At 39.0% G+C, this 19,240-nt stretch overlaps 2 protein-coding genes across 4 annotated transcripts in view; one reads left to right on the top strand and one right to left on the bottom strand.

Moving 5' to 3' along the window:
* Positions 1-11,301, top strand: part of myo7ab (myosin VIIAb) — a 49,478-nt gene extending 38,177 nt beyond the window's left edge. Inside the window, exons 34-49 of the mRNA XM_038707909.1 lie at positions 24-150; positions 704-873; positions 1,041-1,231; positions 2,186-2,310; positions 2,686-2,843; positions 3,227-3,380; positions 4,331-4,486; positions 4,577-4,682; positions 5,719-5,832; positions 5,983-6,070; positions 6,186-6,292; positions 7,483-7,668; positions 7,776-7,892; positions 8,453-8,536; positions 8,639-8,758; positions 9,718-11,301. Coding sequence (XP_038563837.1) covers positions 24-150; positions 704-873; positions 1,041-1,231; positions 2,186-2,310; positions 2,686-2,843; positions 3,227-3,380; positions 4,331-4,486; positions 4,577-4,682; positions 5,719-5,832; positions 5,983-6,070; positions 6,186-6,292; positions 7,483-7,668; positions 7,776-7,892; positions 8,453-8,536; positions 8,639-8,758; positions 9,718-9,810 — 2,096 coding nt within the window. The 3' untranslated portion in view covers positions 9,811-11,301. The remainder of the gene's footprint in view (positions 1-23; positions 151-703; positions 874-1,040; positions 1,232-2,185; positions 2,311-2,685; positions 2,844-3,226; positions 3,381-4,330; positions 4,487-4,576; positions 4,683-5,718; positions 5,833-5,982; positions 6,071-6,185; positions 6,293-7,482; positions 7,669-7,775; positions 7,893-8,452; positions 8,537-8,638; positions 8,759-9,717) is intronic.
* Positions 11,302-11,664: 363 nt separating this feature from the next.
* Positions 11,665-19,240, bottom strand: part of LOC119895087 (glycerophosphodiester phosphodiesterase domain-containing protein 5-like) — a 28,530-nt gene continuing 20,954 nt past the window's right edge. For 2 of the 3 annotated variants that reach the window (XM_038707914.1, XM_038707915.1), the window contains exons 15-19: positions 16,804-16,961; positions 15,776-15,923; positions 14,127-14,209; positions 13,879-13,958; positions 11,665-12,589 (exon numbers count right to left, since the gene is read on the bottom strand). In XM_038707914.1, the coding sequence (XP_038563842.1) occupies positions 12,507-12,589; positions 13,879-13,958; positions 14,127-14,209; positions 15,776-15,923; positions 16,804-16,961 (552 nt within the window). In that variant the 3' untranslated portion in view covers positions 11,665-12,506. The remainder of the gene's footprint in view (positions 12,590-13,878; positions 13,959-14,126; positions 14,210-15,775; positions 15,924-16,803; positions 16,962-19,240) is intronic. The other variant, XM_038707913.1, reaches the window with a different exon arrangement.

Raw genomic sequence — 19,240 nt, 5'->3', positions numbered from 1 at the left:
CATATGACACCGTCTGTCCACAGGGCCTAGTCTGCCCAAGAATGATGTGATTGTGGCAGTAAACTGGACTGGAGTTTACTTTGTGGATGAACAGGAGCAGGTCCTTCTGGAGCTCTCATTCCCAGAGATCACTGCTGTCTCCAGTAGCAGGTATCATAACAGATGACAATGTCAGTGTGTCTGTTGATCCACCACCTTGGTCCACACTGAAAGCTAAACTAAATTATTGGATGGATTGCCATGTAATTTTGTACAGTTGTTAGCAAATGCTAAAACTAAGATGGTGAACATCATAAACATTATACCTGCTGAACATCAGCAAGTTAGCAATGTGATTGGGACCATGTTAGCATTTAGCTTAAAGCATCACTGTCAAAAACTCCTCTCTCTCAATGTTTACTCATATTAGTCAGTATATTTAAATAAAAACTCATCTCTCATTGACCTTTTTCCTGCCCTGTCCCAGTCTTGTGATGAATAATGAAATTGACTCCCATCCCTCGGTAGTCCCACAGCAATCCCGTAACCTTCAAGGTTCCCAAAGTCAGCGCTAGCAGTGCTGTAAACTGTAAAGTTTTTTTTAAGTGTCCGATAGCGGAGTAAAAAAGTATTTCATAGGACCATACAACTTTTTTACTGTCCACCTTTTTTTTTCATTCATCGTGTGACAGCCCTTTTGTTAAAATAAGATTTTATTTTCCAGAGGGGGCAAACTGCAGGGCCAGAGTTTTACCTTGGCCACCATCAAAGGAGACGAGTACACGTTCACCTCCAACAATGCGGAGGACATCCGCGATCTGGTGGTCGCCTTCCTCGAGGGTCTGAGGAAGAGGTCCAAGTATGTGGTGGGACTGCTGGACTGTCCCAACCCTGGTGAGATTCAGTGATGGCTAGAAAAGAAAGCATGCTTTAATCACTTTTGGGAGATTGACCATATATTTGGGGAATCTGCTGCCCCTGTAGGTTTTTGAAGAGTTGAACCATCAAACTTCATGTATTTCTATGTTTAATTGTTTGTATATGTAATCTTTATCTTGCAGCAGGAGTAGATTCTACATTCCTGAGTTTCTCCAAGGGAGATCTGATCGTCCTGGATGAACACGATGGAGAGCATGTGATGAACTCTGGCTGGGCTCACGGCATCAACGACAGGACCAAACAGAGAGGGGACTTCCCTGCAGACTGTGTCTACGTCCTGCCGACTATCACCAGACCACAGTATGACATAGTGGTGAGTGGAGCTTATGTCTGGTATTTGTATACTGTCATATTAATCGTGCCTTGCCGTATATGCCGAAGTTGTACCGTATACAACTTCAGCATGAGTAGAATATTACCACATAAACAAGCTATAGCTATAAACAAAATCTTGAATTCAGTTTCATCAAAAACACATTGGAAGGTATTAAAAATCTTTCAATTTATCAACAAAAGTCATAAATATTTCCTCTTGCCTGTCGTAGTTCTAAAATGTTTTTATATCCATTTACATCTACTTATTTAGCTGACACTTTTATCCATACTTTGGCCGGTATCATCGTGAATAAAATTGCATTCTGTGTGGTATTAAAAAGGTCTTAAATTTCACTTGGTGAGCTCTGTAGAAACTCTGTACAAACAAGGCTATCACTGAGAAGTCCGGCAGCTTCTTTCCATCTCTGCACTGGACTTGCCTGGTTGGATGCAGTGGATAATGTGCCAGTTAGCTTTACAGCACAGAACAAGAAGAGGGCACTGTTTACAGTATTGATTTCAGCATTTCTTCTGCTGGGGGAAACAGCTAGCTCTGTCAAAAGGAAACATGTTGTATCTTGTCTGTTTGATCCGTACACAAAGAAAAATAAAAAATAAAAGTGGTCATATCTGGCAATCCGTGGTATAGCTCTAGATGCTGCACAGAAGTACTGAGAGAAAAGATAAACTGTGGTATGCTAATAATTTCAGCACATAAGTCGTCATTTTTACATTTTTGCTTTTATGCTAAGATACAAAAAGTGTTTATGAGTGAGCTTTAGGGGTGCTGGTAAGTGCTAGCTGTTACCCCTGCTTCCAGTCTTTATGCTAAGCTAGGCTAACCACCTCCAGCTTCATACTCAGCCCTTCAAGATGAGATTGAAATCAGTCTTCACACACACAAATCTATATAATAACTTGTCTCCTCTCTATGCTGTTTTCTCTCACCCAGGCTCTAGTGACAATGACTCCTGATCAGAGGCGAGAATCCTTTGGTTTTTCCCACATGAACCTTTCTATCAAGGAGGACAAAACTAAGGCTTACACACTGGAGGAGTTCTCCTATGACTACTTCAGGTGTGTGTCCTGATCCTTTAAATGTAGATATGTGCATACAGACGTGGACAAAATTGCTGGTACCCTTCCGTAAAAGAAAGAAAAACCCACAATGGCCCCTGAAATAACTTCTAACTGACAAAAGTAATATTAGATAAAAAATTTACTGAAAATGAATTGATGAAAATCAGACCTTGATTTTGAATTGTGGTTCAACAGAATCATTTAAAAAAACAAATTAATGAAACTGGCCTTAAGGGTGGTTTTTCTTTCGGAAGGGTACCAACAATTTTGTCCACATCTGTAGCTGTCTAATAAACACATTTTGTTTTTCCAGGGTTATCAGTGTGTACTTTGTGTGTTTCATTATTTCTAACCCCTCCTGTGTGTTTTCAGACCTCCTCCAAAGAGCACTCTGAGCAGGGTGATGATCTCAAAGTCCAGAGGGAAGGAGCGTCTGTGGAGCTGCACCAGGGAGCCTCTCAAACAGCCTCTGCTGAAGAAAGTCCTGGCTCATGAGGAGCTCTCCCAGGAGGCCTGCCTGGCCTTCATAGATATCCTTTAGTGGAGTGTGTGCAGGTTTGTTATGTGTGTCTCTAACGCTTGTCCCCCAAAACTTGTTGGGCTGCAGCCTACTGACTTTATTTGTTGTCAGATTCATTTTCTGTCGTTTCAGCTCTACACGTGGGTACTATAATAACAAAACTAATGTTTGAAACGTACCATAAAAAGGAAGACAAAGAAACACACATCTAAAGTTTAAGAAAACTTAAATTTGAGTCTCTTTTGTCATGTTTTTGTCTCTTCTTGTTATGTTTTAAACTGTATAAAAAGTGTTTTTCAATTACTGCGTTAAATTATTGCCAAGCAACCCATGTTTGTATCAATAAGGACATCTGTTCCTGTTGTTGGTTGGTGTCCTTAACCTCGGCTGTACCTGTGATGAAGTATATGGGCGACTACCCGTCCAAAAGGGTGCGTTCTGTCAATGAGCTCACCGATCAGATCTTTGAAGGAGCGCTGAAGGCCGAGCCGCTCAAAGATGAAATCTTCTGTCAGATTCTCAAACAGCTCACTGATAATCACATCAAGTGAGTCTGAAGCGCGCGCACACACACACACACACACTCTTCAAGTTTGGTTTTTGTTATATTATATTTTATTTTGTATTAGAAAACATCCCACAAATGCATGTGTCTTGGCTGCCGTACAGTACACTCTTAGAAACACATCATGGAAGCATACAGTAGGTGCACTATATGGCCAAAAGTATGTGGACGCACTCAAATGGGATTTTTGAACACTCCTTTAAAAACCATTTGTTCCAGTTCATCCTAAAGGTGTTGGATGGGGTTGAGCCTTGTGGCTTTGTGCAGGCCAGTCAAGTGTCATCGTGAAAATCTGGTGAACATAGTGGAGAATTTAGCAACTTAAGAGCCCGATGTTTCCCTCAGGAGTTGGTGGAGACCGAAGATCTAAAAGACTTGGTTTTCGACAGGTGGAACGACTCCGAAATAAATGTTTAAATAAGCAACTACAGACAAGTTTACCAAATCAACTTAAAATGTGATTATACATAATAGGTCAGACGGCCGCAGTTGCTTTTTTCCGGCTGCACAAAGTTGGAACCACCTTTTCATTGATCTCAGCTCACAGGGAACTCATGCAAGTAGATTGTGTCCGACTTGACGTTTTTATTCCCCGCCCCTGCGGAACGCACCTAATGTCTGTATGTTGTGTTCACTGGTTTTCGCTGCCCCCAAGTGGCCAAAAAATCAGTTATTGCAAGTTCAAGGACCTGGAAAGGGCCCTCCCCAGTCAGTTGTTACCAAATCTGAGGCTTGTTGTCTAAAATATAATATAAAAATATAATTCTTTGCTGTTTGCTTTTCTTTTGCTGTAATGTTTCCCCTCATCAGGAGAAGACATGTAAAGTGTGTTTAACTCACTAAATGGCTACACTGCATGTTTTTTCAACTCTCTTGCTTTATTTATTAGACCACAAGGACACATTTTTGACCATTTGTGTGTCTGCGTGTAGGTACAGTGAGGAGAAGGGCTGGGAGCTGCTGTGGCTCTGCACTGGTTTGTTTCCTCCCAGTAACATCCTGCTGCCTCACGTCCAGAAGTTCCTCCAGGCCAAGAAACACTATCCGCTGGCTCCAGACTGCATGCAGCGGCTACAGAAAGCCTTACGGTAACGCACACATGCTTTCTTCTGATCTTCTTTAATAGCCTTTCTATTGTGTTCAGTCTACATCCATTTCATCTCTGTTATTGGTTGTAGAAATGGGTCAAGGAAGTACCCTCCTCACCTGGTGGAGGTGGAAGCCATCCAGCACAAGACCACGCAGATCTTCCACAAAGTTTACTTCCCTGATGACTCAGATGAGGTGATAACTAAAATCCAAAATATATTATCATATAACTATATTATTACCGCAAGTTTAAGAGTGATACTGTATATGGGGCTCGGCCATTATTTAAAAACACACCCTGGTTGTCGTCGCACTTAAAGTGGCACTATGTGTCTTTTAAAAGTAGAAATAACTTATATATATAACATAATATCTATAACTATGTTTTCAGTAGTGTATAAAGATCATACATAATGAACCATTATGTTTTTATTACCTTAGAATGAGCCATTTATATCTACATCCTGTCTCAGGCTAGCTATACAACTCGCTTGGATAGGGGAGGGGGTGCAATTCGCAACTCTCACCACTAGATGCCACTAAAACCTACACACTGAACCTTTAATACTTTTCGTCATATAAATAAAAGGTATTATATAGCTATATGCAATTCACTAAAAAGCAGCTTGAGATATGAGGAACATATGTTTATTTTTACCATTTAAAATCAGACTGTGACATTTAAAATAATAGAATTACATTCTTTTCCAATTTCAGATGAAAATTTGAATTATTTAGCAATAAAATGCACACTTATTCATTTAAATACACCAAGGTGGTGTGCTTGTTTGACCAGTAACGGACATTATTATTTTTAATATTAGCTAACTCAAGATAAATATTTCTGTATGACAGACATTACTGAGTCAGTTGGCGAACATCATGATTGTCTGTTTGTGCTGTTGTTACACTATGTTTCAGCAGTTACCATTATCCCTTCATTTGTCACAGTGTCACTGTTTAGCAGAAATTACATTATCTCACTCTTGTACAGATTTTATCTAGAGACATTTTGATCAGATCCTTATATGTAAAGATTTTTTTGACATTATCCAAAAACTTACTGGAAACCATCATAATTGGAGATGTGAACTACTATACAAGGCCCTTTTTGTTAACCTGCTACTGTGAACACATCTCCTTCACCATGGCATAATCATATGTACTTGGTGTACTCAATATGCAGCATTTTATATACAAACAACCGTTTGTGGCCTGTTTGTGTTAACAGGTGTTTGAAGTGGAGTCGAGCACCAAGGCCAAAGACTTCTGCCACAACATCTCCGGACGTCTTCTGCTCAAATCCTCCGAAGGCTTTAGTCTTTTTGTGAAGATCACTGACAAGGTGAAGACAATCTGTAGCCTGATTATGTGGATTTAGTAACTGCAACAGTTAAGGGTTGTCTTTGACAGAAAGCACATGTTTTTGAGAGCCGCATAAACATCTTCGAAAGCTTTTTAGAGAATTTCACTTTGTGATTTTCTGGTTCTCCAGGTCATTAGTGTGCCCGATGGAGACTTCTTCTTCGACTTTGTGAGGCACCTGACTGACTGGATCAAGAAAGCCAGACATGTCAAAGACGGTAAAATAAAAGCTTTACTTTAAAGGAAGAAAAGGAAACGTAATGGACGTGTGTCGTATCTTCCCATTTATTTATCTTCTTGTAATCTTGTCCCATCTGTGCGTTGGCTGTGTAGGTGTGGTGCCTTCACTGATGTATCAGGTGTTCTTCATGAAGAAGCTGTGGACCAATACTGTGCCAGGGAAAGACTCCATGGCTGATTCCATCTTCCACTACTACCAAGTGAGTGGCCTCTCTAACAGCTGTAATCAGTCATGGAAGAAGTACTCAGATCCTTTACTAAAGTAAAAGTACTAATACCACACGGAAAAGTCCTGCATTCAAAATCTTGTGTACGTTGCATTTTACTGCTGTAGATGCTAAGTTTAACTTTGTATCCTGTTGGGTAGTTTAATCTACAGCTATGCATCATGTTCTATAAAATGATCAGTCAATTCAATTTTATTTATATAGCGCCAAATCACAACAAACGTCATCTCATAGCGCGTTTCATAAAAGAGCAGGTCTAGACTGTACTCTGAAGAGTAAGATAGAGAGAGAAAGCATGTTTGTAGAGTTGCTGTACTGTGAGAACTATTTATCACTAAGATCAGCTTTGTGATGATCCATTTTTGAGCTGATCCAAGGGGGGGTTTAAATAGTTTACTTAGTTTAAGGAGGAGGAGAATTTTCTCAACCAATAAAGGAACATTTAATCAGAAACATCATATATAATCACAAACTTTCAAGATAAGGTTTTCACTGGACTGAAAGGGTATGAAAAATTGTAATCTGAAAGGTAACTAGTAACTCAAGCTGTCAGACAAATGTATTGCAGTAAAAAGTACATTTATCTGCTGCTATTTTTCACGGATGCAAGCTATGCAGGAAGATGATTCTCAATCCCGCCTACAAAGCCAAGCCAATCCAATCGGGGTGGAAGATGGCAGATCAGAGACGTGGTTCAGACGCTGGAATGTCAAATTGCCTCTAGATGATTAAAATCCCGAGTTGTGTCCTCAGCCAACTTGAAATTATTGTATGGCTAAATAAGACCACATACCTCAGCTAGAATGAGCCAATTTCCCTAGGAATTATTTTTATGTGAAAAGTGGGGAAAGCCTCCTCATTCTGTGTCTGAGCACTTGTACTGACCTCTAGTGGTTTCTCACTTTGCTGTAATGTGTATTAAGTTATTCTTTAAATAGATTACATTCTTTATATTGACACCTTTTTAACAGGAAACCTTTATTCTGAGCTGGGTGTCCAAAATTACTGTGTGCGCCGTATTTGTGCACGGAGCACAGCTGCTGCACAAAGGTTAACGGGCTTATTTTAATGGAGTTTTAGGAACAATGTTAGTTTACATGCCATTAAATTCACCGTTTAAACAAACATGCAGTATCTGAACAGCGGCTGTCTTCTCTCTCCAGGAGCTGCCTAAGTATCTGCGAGGCTACCACAAGTGTTTGAAGGAGGAGGTGCACCAGCTGGCAGCGCTGATCTATAGGGTGAAGTTTGAGGAGGATAAATCCAACTTCCACAATATTTCCAAGATCCTGAAGGAGCTCGTTCCTCAGGACCAGATCAGACATCTGTCCCCCGACGACTGGAAGAGGGTGAGAGGACGTATTAGAGAAAATAAATCAAAGTTTCTTGGCTGAACCGTCCATGTGAGTGTTCAGAAATGTTTCTCTTCCTTGTCTTTTGGGTGTCTCACCCTCAGTCCATCATGTCGCTGTTCAACAAGCACTCAGGGAAGACTCGAGAAGAAGCCAAACTGTCCTTCCTCAAAATCATTTACAAGTGGCCCACGTTTGGTTCTGCATTTTTTGAAGTCAAGGTAACGATGTTAAGACTACAGTAATTCGTTTTTAAAAAGTTTAAGTTGTGGAGTTGTTGCATATTGTTTTGTTTTTTTAGTGGTGGAAGATGTATTCAGACATTTTACCAGTACATGTAACAGTAGTGTATTACTACACTGTATTGCTACAAGTACAAAAGTATTAGCATAAAAATATACTTGAAGTATCAAAAGGAGTGGCCCATCTCAGAATTATTATTATATTACTGGATAATTATTGCTGTGTTAATATCACTTTAATGTTGAAGCTGATAAAGGTGGAGCTAATTTTAATTTCATTATATCCCGCTAGGTATATTAACCTAATATTACATAATTTATTAGTTGATTATATTTTATATTAGTAATCTGAAAAGTAACTAAAGCTTTAAAATAAATGTAGTGGAGTAAAGTGTGAAGTAGCAAAGCAACGTACAAGTTCCTCAAAGTAGTACTTAAGGATAGTACTTGGGTAAATGCACTTGTACAATACTTTCCAGCCCTTTTAAAACACTGTGTAACGTAATGTGTTTAGTTATTCTATTTTATTCTTTCTGCAGCAAACAACTGATCCTAATTACCCAGAAACCCTCCTGATAGCAATCAACAAACATGGAGTCAGTCTCATTGATCCCAAGTCTAAGGTGGGTCAGTCTAATTTCCTTATATGCATGTATGTGTGCATAGAGTACCGTTTCTGCCAACAAAAGGATGTCTGCTCAAACCACTTGTTTTATTTCCTGTAGGAGATCCTCACCACTCACCCCTTCACCAAGATCTCCAACTGGAGTAGCGGCAACACGTACTTCCACATCACCATCGGGAACCTGGTCAGAGGCAGCAAGCTGCTGTGTGAAACCTCACTGGTGAGCCACTGAATTTAATACGACACGTATGAACATGCAGAGATGTAGATGCACGACACCGCTCAGAATAACCGGAAAATGAAGGTTTCGGCATTGAGCTTAAAATAAAAATGTGAGAGTTTAAACAGTTCATCTGTACTTTAGGGGTGGTGATGGAGCAGTGGATAAGACTTGGTGTGAAAGACCCAGGTTCAAATCCACTGTGAGACACTGTGTCCCTGAGCAAGACACTTAACACCCCTAGTTACTCCAGAGGCGTGCAACCTCTGACATATATAGCAATTGTAAGTCACTTTGGATAAAAGCGTCAGCTAAATGAGTAAATGTACTTTGTCGTTGCTCTAGGTTTGTGTGGAAGGAGACTGTAAAATTAACATGATAATTTTTGGTGCTCTTTCAATTACTACATTTATCTGCAATAGTTTAATGGCTCCTAGTGATGTGCCAGTCCCCCCTTTTGCGGAAAATTATATGCATGACAACAAATTACACTTTTGAACACAGCAGTGCCGTTTGGGAACCATAAGATCCCACCATAATTCCCATCACTAATTGGCACCAACTGGAGAATTAGCGCTTCCTACTGATTATCTCATTTAATCAACATGCTTCATTTGGATGGAAGCCCGACTTATGAATGTTTTCTAAAAGAGGCTGTCTGAAAATGTGCCGTTAACCCTGTTTTTTAACGGTTCTATCTGAAAGAATACCATCAGAAATATGTGTTCCATTTTAAAAATCAAACTTAATTTATAGTTAGAAATAGCAGGAACTTTGGGTAAAGAATTATTTCATACCAGGATGAAACCATTTTAAAATCACAGGAAATACTTCTGACCATTGGTTATCTGATAATTTTACATTTTAGTGAAAAGTGTATCACAAAAAAAGAGCAATACATCTATAAATAAACATCAATTTAGCACAGTATGTCTGACCTTTGACCTCCAACCCCTCAGGGCTACAAAATGGACGACCTCCTGACCTCTTACATCAGCCAGATGCTGACGACCATGACCAAACAGCGAACCTCCCGGGGGAACAACAAGTGAACAGAGGGATGGAAACTCATCGATTACGGTCAATCAATCCTGCATTCTCACACATGCAGCCGCCCACATGCACTGTGTGAATACATGTACACAAACTGTGTTCTTTAAATTGTCCCACCAAGTGGTTATTAAGGCAGTTGAGTGGCGGTTAACTGTAACTCTGTAATGCCAACGTTTTCATTCCTGTTATTATGCATCGGCCCTGTCTTAAAACTCACCTCTTGCCTTTAAACGACTCACCATACCACACAACACGACAATTTGGACGGCTTTCTGTAAGCACTATAATCACTGTAAACTCTGAGGTTTCTCAGTTATTATCTTCGTGCTGTAAAGTTTTATGGAACAGTCTGTCATGCAACTAGTGTAAAGACAACAAAGCCGTATTCTAGCTTCTTGTTTAAGTTACAAAAACAAGATCCGAGTGAAAATCAACACTCGCAGTTGCACCAGATTCTGCTCTGATACTGAGCCATTTACCAGTGGGAGGAGTTCAGAGTTAATAATTAAAGTAAAGTGAGGAAACCACCTAGTAAGTTTAAAAAATAAAAATAAAAAAAACAAAAGTGTGTCTGTTACTTGATTCCAGCTATCGTACTTTACTAAGACAAGTTAGCATAGTCCTGATCATTCCAAACGGCATTTAGAAAAAAACATTTTAAAAGTTGTTTGCTTGTCATCTTGTGTACAGACCAGACAAAGCATGAATTCATATTTAACAAATCAGCATCATGTAGTTATTTTGGCATCATTTTCATCCATTTATTGCAATTAAATCACAGCAATGTGTTGCAGCACTTACTGCAAAAATTAAATTCAAGTTGTATGTGAATGCGCCATTACACCTGAACTGAAATAGCCAAAGAATCCCAAGACAACTATGATCTAAACACCCCCTAAAACAGAAGTCTACTTGTTAATTTCTTTATCTTGTAAGTAGCTTAATTTTTCCAAACACATCCTTTTTTATGCTCAGAGTCGTTATAAGTTTACCAGCATCACATATGGAGCAACTTTAACGTGTTTTAAATCAAATCTCTTTAAAAATATAGACCACACCAAAGGTAAGCTATCATTCAGCAAATTACCCTTCAGATCAGTCAAACTTGGACATATTAAGAAACGCAAGTGCTGTTGCGAGGCAAACTTGATTTAAATATAATCTGATGAGTTTTTACTGCATTGTTAGTCATGCATGTGCAAGGAAACAGACCATGTGTGTGCCACAAAGTACAAACACCACTTAGACTTAGATAGTTAGGCTATTTGTAGACCGTTTTCGTGGATACAGAAGAACTGTAGATGTTGACTGATTTTATGCTCATTTGTCTGTTTTTTTTCTAAATGTATGAACCATTAGCGTTAATTTTTAAGCATCGATTCATAATCGTAATACTTTTTTTTGGACTATGTATTAAGGAGAAACTGTTTCATCCATAATGTGACCACATATCCTGATGTAGACATGAATAAATTATATTTTGCAAAGAGCACAGAGACGTTCATTTTTCTTAAATATATTGGCTGCACTGCTGTAACCTGCAAGGAGCCAGAGGACCACACTGAACATTCAAAGACATGCAAGTAAATGCAAATGCAAATGCAAATATTCTTTAATACTGATATGCCGCATTATACACTTAGAGGAATCTTTATATTTTATTTTTATGTGGTTTACACTACACGTGGTGATTTATTTTGGGGGCAAAAGACAGAATAAAATCCAGTGGTCTGATCAACATGACATTCATCCGTGATTAATGTTAACAAGCAGCAGGTGATTTGTGAATTCAATGAAGCCTGCAGACACTACTCAGGGCTGAAAAAAGTACCGACACCATCTTTTTTGGGGGCTAAGTATCTAGTGAATGTTTTTATTTACAGTTTATTCTCCTAAAAAAATAGTATAGTATACATGATAAGGATGAAGTAAATACACAAAAATTATCACAAAGTATCAGGTCTTTATCAAAGAAGTGTAACATGACTAATTAGAAATTGTGCCTCTATTAGTTCATGGAGTTTTGTCATTACTGTGAGGCTTCCAGGCAACCAGTATGGACGACTTTGGCCCAGCCAAGAAGTAGTCCAACAAATAACGCCTGTAAAACCACAATTTGTCATTTTCCACTTAATTTCCTACTTTTTATATGGCTTAAACAAACTGATAAGCAGATTTTGTTGCCGATGGACAGAGCCAGGCTAGCAGTTTCCCCATGTTTCCAGGCTTTATTGTAAGCTAGCCGGCTGCTGACTAAATTTGGGGGGGGGTCATAAATGTTGAGCAGACCCAACGTTGCATGAATATGATTCATGTGGTAGCATAAACAAAAGTCCTCTGATGCCATTTTGCTAACCTGAACCTTGTTTCGGGTGGGGATGTTTAAGAACCACTGCTGTAAATTAATGGACTGATGTAGCTGGAGAGAGATTAAGCAGTCCAGTCAGCTGGTCTCCAAAAAAAGCTAAACCTTGTCCTTTCTGAGGGAAAATCCCTTAAAAGTTCAGCCTGAGGAAAACATTTGATTGAACAGCTACTAACAAAGTGAATAAATGTTAAATCACTTTATTTCATTGTAGTAGTGAAAGTACTTGACAATGTTACGTGCTGAGATGTCCCAGGTTGGCAGGATGGAGGCTCATGTTGCCAGGATGGAGGCTCATGTTGCCAGGTTTGCTCCTCTCAGAGGCAGATGTTAGTGCTCAGTCACGATTGCCAGGGTGGGTGTCCTCTCTGCTTGGGAGATAGCGCTGGACACTGACCATATATCACTCATCTCTGTAATATAAAGGTCAGAAAGGTTTGGATTAAAAAAAATATTGTTTGATTTCAGTCACAAAGAAAGTAATAGATGTCACATCTCGTGAAATAGCATTAAGGAAGTGGGACAGTCCAAAGTCCAATAGGGAAAAAGGCTATAGCAGCAGACCTTACATAATTAAGCATAATATTTTCAGCAATTTAAACATTTTAAATTATTGTTCTGTCTTGCTGATTATTTGATTAAATGTGCCTTCTTCAAATGTCTTTTGCCCAACAAATATTCAAAAACCCAAATATATTCAGTTTACTATCATAAATCACAAAGTAAAGCAGCAAATCCCCACATTTAAGAAGCTGGAACCAGCTAATGTTTTGGCATTTTTTTGACGATTATCAAAGTTGACTGATCGGTTGAATGATCAATTAATCAACAACTTTAATTAAGTTCTAAGTTGGCTGTTATCAGGCCAGCAATGTAAATGTTTGTTTTTGAAATTCCTTGGTCCAGAAGTAACAAAATCATCATCAATGCCGTTAACATCTCCAGAGCAGGAGAAAACAACTTAGAAGAGTAGCAGCCATTTTTTCTTTCTGCCTTTACCAGCAAATTAACTCTTACCTCATTATATGCTGAACTTTATTGGAAATGAGAATGACACCCACATGATAAAAGCCAGGAAACACACACACACGAATCTGCCCAGATCCAATTTTGAATTTAATGATACTGTCCAAATGCTGTTAATTTACATGTTTACAGTGGGTCTAATTCAAATCTTCTAAACATTAAGATAACAGAAACCTGTTTTTGTACGGATAAAAACAAACAAAGATGTAATGTGTTAATTACTTAGACTTAAAGGTGCTGGTAGCCATGCTAGCCGTTTCCCCCCTTTCTCCAGTCTTTATGCTAAGCTAACCGGAAAGATATTGGGAGTAATCTTCTCATCTAACTCTCAGCAAAAGCGAATAAGTCTATTTTCCAAAATGTCAAACTAGATCTACCAGACATTGAAAGCTCCTGGCTCATATTTCCATGACAGTTTAATTCAAACTGTTCAAATATAGGGTTATGAGCTTTTACTCCTCAGTTGACTCTTCATCTTTATAAAAGGTGACATTAAAACGTACATGTCTGTATCATAACGTATGCAGCCTAAATGTCCAGGAGTCTAAAGAGAACAATGGAGTAGATGCCTGTGGAAATTAGAGAAACTCCATAGAGATGACCACCAAAGAAAGAGACATTTAAAAAAAGCAAAGTATCTAAAGGATTCACTCAATATTTCTGTGGAATGGCTTACCGGTTTTAAACTTGATATAAGTGCCGTTATCCAGCTTGATTTCGCTGCCCGAGCAGAAAGCCAGTCTTCGCTCCCGCCACCTGCAAGCAAACGCAACATGTGACCCCTGTTTAATCCCATTTTATTCAGATCAGACTGCTCCCTATTGTCTATTGTCCTGCCTGGGTAAAATAAAACACTACAACATCTATGTAGGCAGGATTGTCCTGCTAATTGCTTTGTTTTTAAACTGCGTGTGTGTGATTCACCAGTGAAAGATGAAGATGATGAGGATCAGCACGAGGGACACCAGGTCAGTGAGAATCCACATCAGGTTATACTCATCTGGACTCTGAGAGAGAGAGATAAAAAGGGGAAGTGTGGGAGCAGAGAGGTCAGAGTTTCTTCTGTACACATTGTTGTACAATTTAGTTTAATAAAAACTAAACAAAACTAAAGTCTACAGCATACTTCTTCTCACGGGTACTTTCTTTAATCCAGACAGATTAACAAGAAAACAACTACCATCCTAAAAGATACCAAAGCATGTTTCACTCCTGTTTGGTGTGTAAAATGAAACCACATGACCGATCCAAAGCTTCAGAAAGAACTTCGTTCAGTTTTGAGAGTTTCTGCAGTTAAACTACGATCGGCACATTAGCGGGATAAGAAGGAGAATAACTGAGAAATATAAAGGCTAGAAAGTATAAAAAAAATATATAAATATAAAATGCATTAAAAGTAATAGCCAAATTTAATTATTCTCCAATCACACTGCAACTCAATTCAATTAAATGTTACATAAATATAAACCATGAAGTCAAACATGAGACCACAGTGACACTGAGCCTAAACATCAGCAAGATACATTAGTATTTCGTGTCAGCAAAAAAATTATGTAGGCTTTTATAACACATAATTACTTTACTATAACATATTGCACAATAACGTCTGCATTTAATGCAGTGAACAAAAGGACTATAAGTGAATTAGCATCAGCCAGAACAAAAAAAGTAAACACCTTAAAAAGAAAAGTCTGGTGATACTCTATGTACTTAAATCCCATGAATGACCAAACAATTAATTGAAATATAAACCTAAATCACTGGAGGGCGCTTCCCTTGGAAACTTGATCGTTTTTGTTTGGTGGACAACAATTGGTGGAAGGAAATGTGTGATGCCAACCAGCTGAGTGCCCGCCCACTTCAGACCAGTGATAGGAACACAAATACTCCCATGAAATAACCAAAACTGTTTGGCACAAACTCATATAGTGGTGGAAGAAGTATTCCGAGCACTTAAGTAAAATTACAAATACGACTCTGTGAAAAGAATCCACTACGAGTTAAAGTCTTTTTACTTAAGTAAAAGTAAGTTAATCAGCAAAATTTAATTCAAGTACTTATGTATTATGCAGTAAAATGGTACCTGCCAGTGTATTTACTATTATATCTGGATTATATTCTGGATTTTTATATTACTGCTGCATTAATGTGTTTGATGCAGTTGTAGGTGCTAATTTAGCTACTTTATATACTGTTGGGTAGTTTAATCTACAGCAATGCATCATATTCTATAAGATGATCATTTAGCTTAAAAAAGGAGGAGGATTTTAACGCAACACTTCATCCTTCAGTTTATCAAAAACATACAAATGTGGAGCTGCTTGGTTTTCACTGGACAGGAAGACGATGAAAGACTATAATCTGCAAACTAGAACCTAAAGCTGTCAGACAAATGTAGAGCAGTAAAATGTGTTGTGTGTTTGTGTGTGAACCCATCACTAAGAAGCTGACTATAAAATAATAAAATCTCTTTTCACGGCCTTTAAGCCTTTATGTAAGTGTTTTCACTTAAAAAATAGGACCAGCTAAAGATTAGAGATCTCTGCTAAGGTAACTTGTATCTGAACTGTTACCATTAGAAAGAGAGGGGAGCTCATGGTGCTGAGGAGCTGGGGAGCGTTGGTGGTGACCGAGTGGACTCCAGTGCACCAGGCCAGAGAGTACAGCCACGGCTGGCTGATCACATACAGGTTGGTGGTGATGTTCAAGGCAGCGTACTCACTGTGCACAACAGGAGGAAAAAAGAAGACGACGACAACTTTATTAATCCCAAAATTTAGAGTTATAATTGCACACATGCATTATCGTATAGAGATGTCAGCAAGGAGGCTGCCACGTAGGTCGGCACCCAAACAGTTAAGCGTTCAGGGCCTTGCTCAAGAGCACCATCAGAAGTGCCCAGGAGGAGAACTAGCATCTCTCCAACTACCAGTCCACAGTCCTTATGACTGGAGTGCCACCCAGCTTCTGGTACATGGTTATCTCTTGCCTCGACTATTGCAATGTCCTCCTAGCAAGTCTTCCAGCTTGTGCGGTGAAACCCCTACAAATGGTTCAGAACGCATCAGCACGTCTGGTTTTTGATCAGCCCAAAAGGACTTATGTCATGCCATTAGTGTGTGACCTCCACTGGCTCCCTGTGGCCTCCAGAAACAGATTCAAGTCATTAATGCTTGCATAGAGTGACTACTGGGTCTGCACCCATCTATCTAAAACTCCATAATACAAGTTTACGTTCCTTCTCGGCCACTCTGCTTCTCCAACGAACGCCGCCTGGCTCTGCCATCCCTTCACATAAAGCAATCTCAGTCCCTGTTCCCATCTGTGACACTATGATGGTGGAATGAGCTATCACACGCAATCAGAGCAGGGGCGTCCCTCTCTAACTGCAATCTATCTACTCATGCTGTAGTTGATGCTCTGTTGATGCTTGTATGTTGTTTCTCAAATGTAAGTCGCTTTGGATAAAAGCGTCTGCCAATTGAGTAAATGTAAATGGTCAGCAGCCCTCTGGTTCCCAAGTCAAGCCCCCACGAAATGAGCTACTGCCGGCACAAAAGTCGAGATGTGTTACAAAATACCAGGTGAATCTTTGACACACCTGATGAGCTCAGTGGACATGGAGCTGTAATGCAGGTTGAGTTTGACGATGCGGTTCCTCTGGAGCTCCTGTAGGGGGAGCAGACTTCCTGATGTCTGCTGGAGCTCAGGATCGATCTCCTGGACCAGAGCACGCAGATCTGAAGGCAGCCACAGCACCTGGGGAATGAGTGTCCAATACACACTAGTGTTTCCATCACTTCAGAGGACATTACCTTGTTACATTCATTTCCTGGAGACCACTAGTTGCCTAACCTCTCAACCGCACCCTGATCTGTAGGCCTACTCCGACCCTGATTTCCAATCGTATGGGACCAGTAGCTCAAAGGCAAGCGAGCCTGGTCACAAAAGGAAGGGAGACCATATGAATGGCATATGGAAGAGGACAGGCTGGGATAATTGTTTTATTCCTCCACCCTTTAAGCATAACCAGCATCTCTTTAATATTGTTTTAAGATTTTGATAAGGATGGTTGATATTTATATTATTTTACTTGTGCACTACAAGCTACACCCTCGCGATGTAGACTGCCTCTCTTAACATAACCTTACCCTAACTGTAAACCTAAAACTTAATGATTTACCTTATGGAGAATTCACTTTTGTACCCAAAAGGAAGGCGAATCCCCACAGTATGACTGGGTAAACAGATCTACGTCCCCACAACATAAGTAACACAGCCTGTGAATATTATACTATAAATCATTAGATTGATTGTTAGTGTCAGGATCAATTCCTGTGCATAGACCCAGTAACTATCTCTAATCAGCCACCTGTTTATTGGTTACCACTTATTTATTCATCATTTTCCATTTCAGAGCTGTTCATATTGTCATTTTGTATATACACTGTATACCAAATCCACCTACCTCAAGTACATAACACCTGCACATAATACTTATTTATTCCAGCATCCTTTGCACTCACACTGTGTACATGTATGTGTACCTGTATATCACATCCACATCATTTATTCAGCTATACTTGTTTAAACTGTCATCTAATATCTAACAAAGCATCATATTTTAAAAGCTCTTTTTCTAAAGTAACTTTTTAACTAAAGCTGTCAAATACTGTACTTTTTTTTCTCTTTCAATTATCTAAGTAGAGTTTCATACACACACACACACACACACGTTAAAACACAAATTTAGTTAATAAAAAAGGTAACAAATAAAAGTAGTTCTCTTTTTGTCCTTAAAAGACCTAATTCTTCTCAGCGTTTCATTCATTAATCCAGACAGATTAACAAGCAACTACCTTGGAATGAGTGTGTATAAAAGAGGAAAAGAGATAACAAGAAGAAAGATAAAAAGGGGAAGACGAGGACAGAAGAGTTTATGGGAATTCTTAGAGATGGGTGAATGATACCAAGCGTGTTTCACTCCTGTTTCAGTGACAAATTTTTATAACAGAGTCTGGTGTGACAATGTCTTTAAACTACAGAGCAGAATTAAACATGTCCACATTTACTTCATTTCTCATCGGTCCTACTGACAAGTTTTTGCTACTCAGCTCACAATTTGGTTGAAACAATTACTGTGACAATTCTGATAAATCGATCATTTTACACCTGCAATAACAGTTTTGTTTTTGGCCACTTGGGGGCAGCAGAAACAACTTGTGAGCATAACATTAAAAGTTGAATATGTTTGCAAGCAGTTGCTAATTTACACATCCAGCAGTTACTGAGCAAGAATCAATCTGTAGTGCTGCAACTGAAATGTTGTGAAATAGTAAAAATATTCAGTTAAAATGTCCTGAAACCCAAGTTGATGTCTTCAAATAACTTGTTCTTTTGTTGTTGTTTTTTTTATCTTACGCTGTTCTCTGTACAGCACTTTGGGGCAGTAGTGACTGTAAATGTGCTATATTAATAAACTTTGACCATGTTCTAAGTTAACAGTCGAAAACCTGGAAGTTGGTATCTTTTTTTCTGAACAACAAATTTTCTGATTATTTAACTGTGAAAATACTTGTATGTCTTCTGTGGGTCTGAAGAAACCTTAGAAAATAACCACCATGGCGGAGCAGACAATCTTTTCAGTACAGTACTACAGTATATTTTGTGCACCTCCCTAAGCTAACTGTATGCCACTCACAGTCATTCATTATGACACTAGTTTGTGAATGTAAGTCCAATATTTACTCTTATTTAGGTCCGTTTTTGGTCACCACGTGGTGAAAAAAAATATATCTCTAGCTACTAAACACTCTTAGGTTCAACAGCTAATCACAAACTGTGTCTCTGTCTGCCATTTGGCGCTGCCTGCTGAGGCCAAAAATGACACTATGAAAGCAGTGACAGTGAATCGAACAGTAGTGCTCCCTGCCAAACAGCTAAACAATGAGATTAAAAATAAAGGTCCGTAAAGCAGGGTGGAGCTGCAGATTCAGGAGGTAATTCTCTGTAGGATCATTACGTATATTTTTCTTGTG

Source organism: Micropterus salmoides, unplaced genomic scaffold (assembly GCF_014851395.1).
Source record: "Micropterus salmoides isolate LMB-PRFRI ecotype aquatic unplaced genomic scaffold, ASM1485139v1 Ms_hic_scaffold_9, whole genome shotgun sequence".
NCBI lineage: Eukaryota > Metazoa > Chordata > Actinopteri > Centrarchiformes > Centrarchidae > Micropterus > Micropterus salmoides.
Note: the sequence above shows the minus strand (reverse complement) of the source record. Positions and strands in the feature narration are given on the sequence as shown.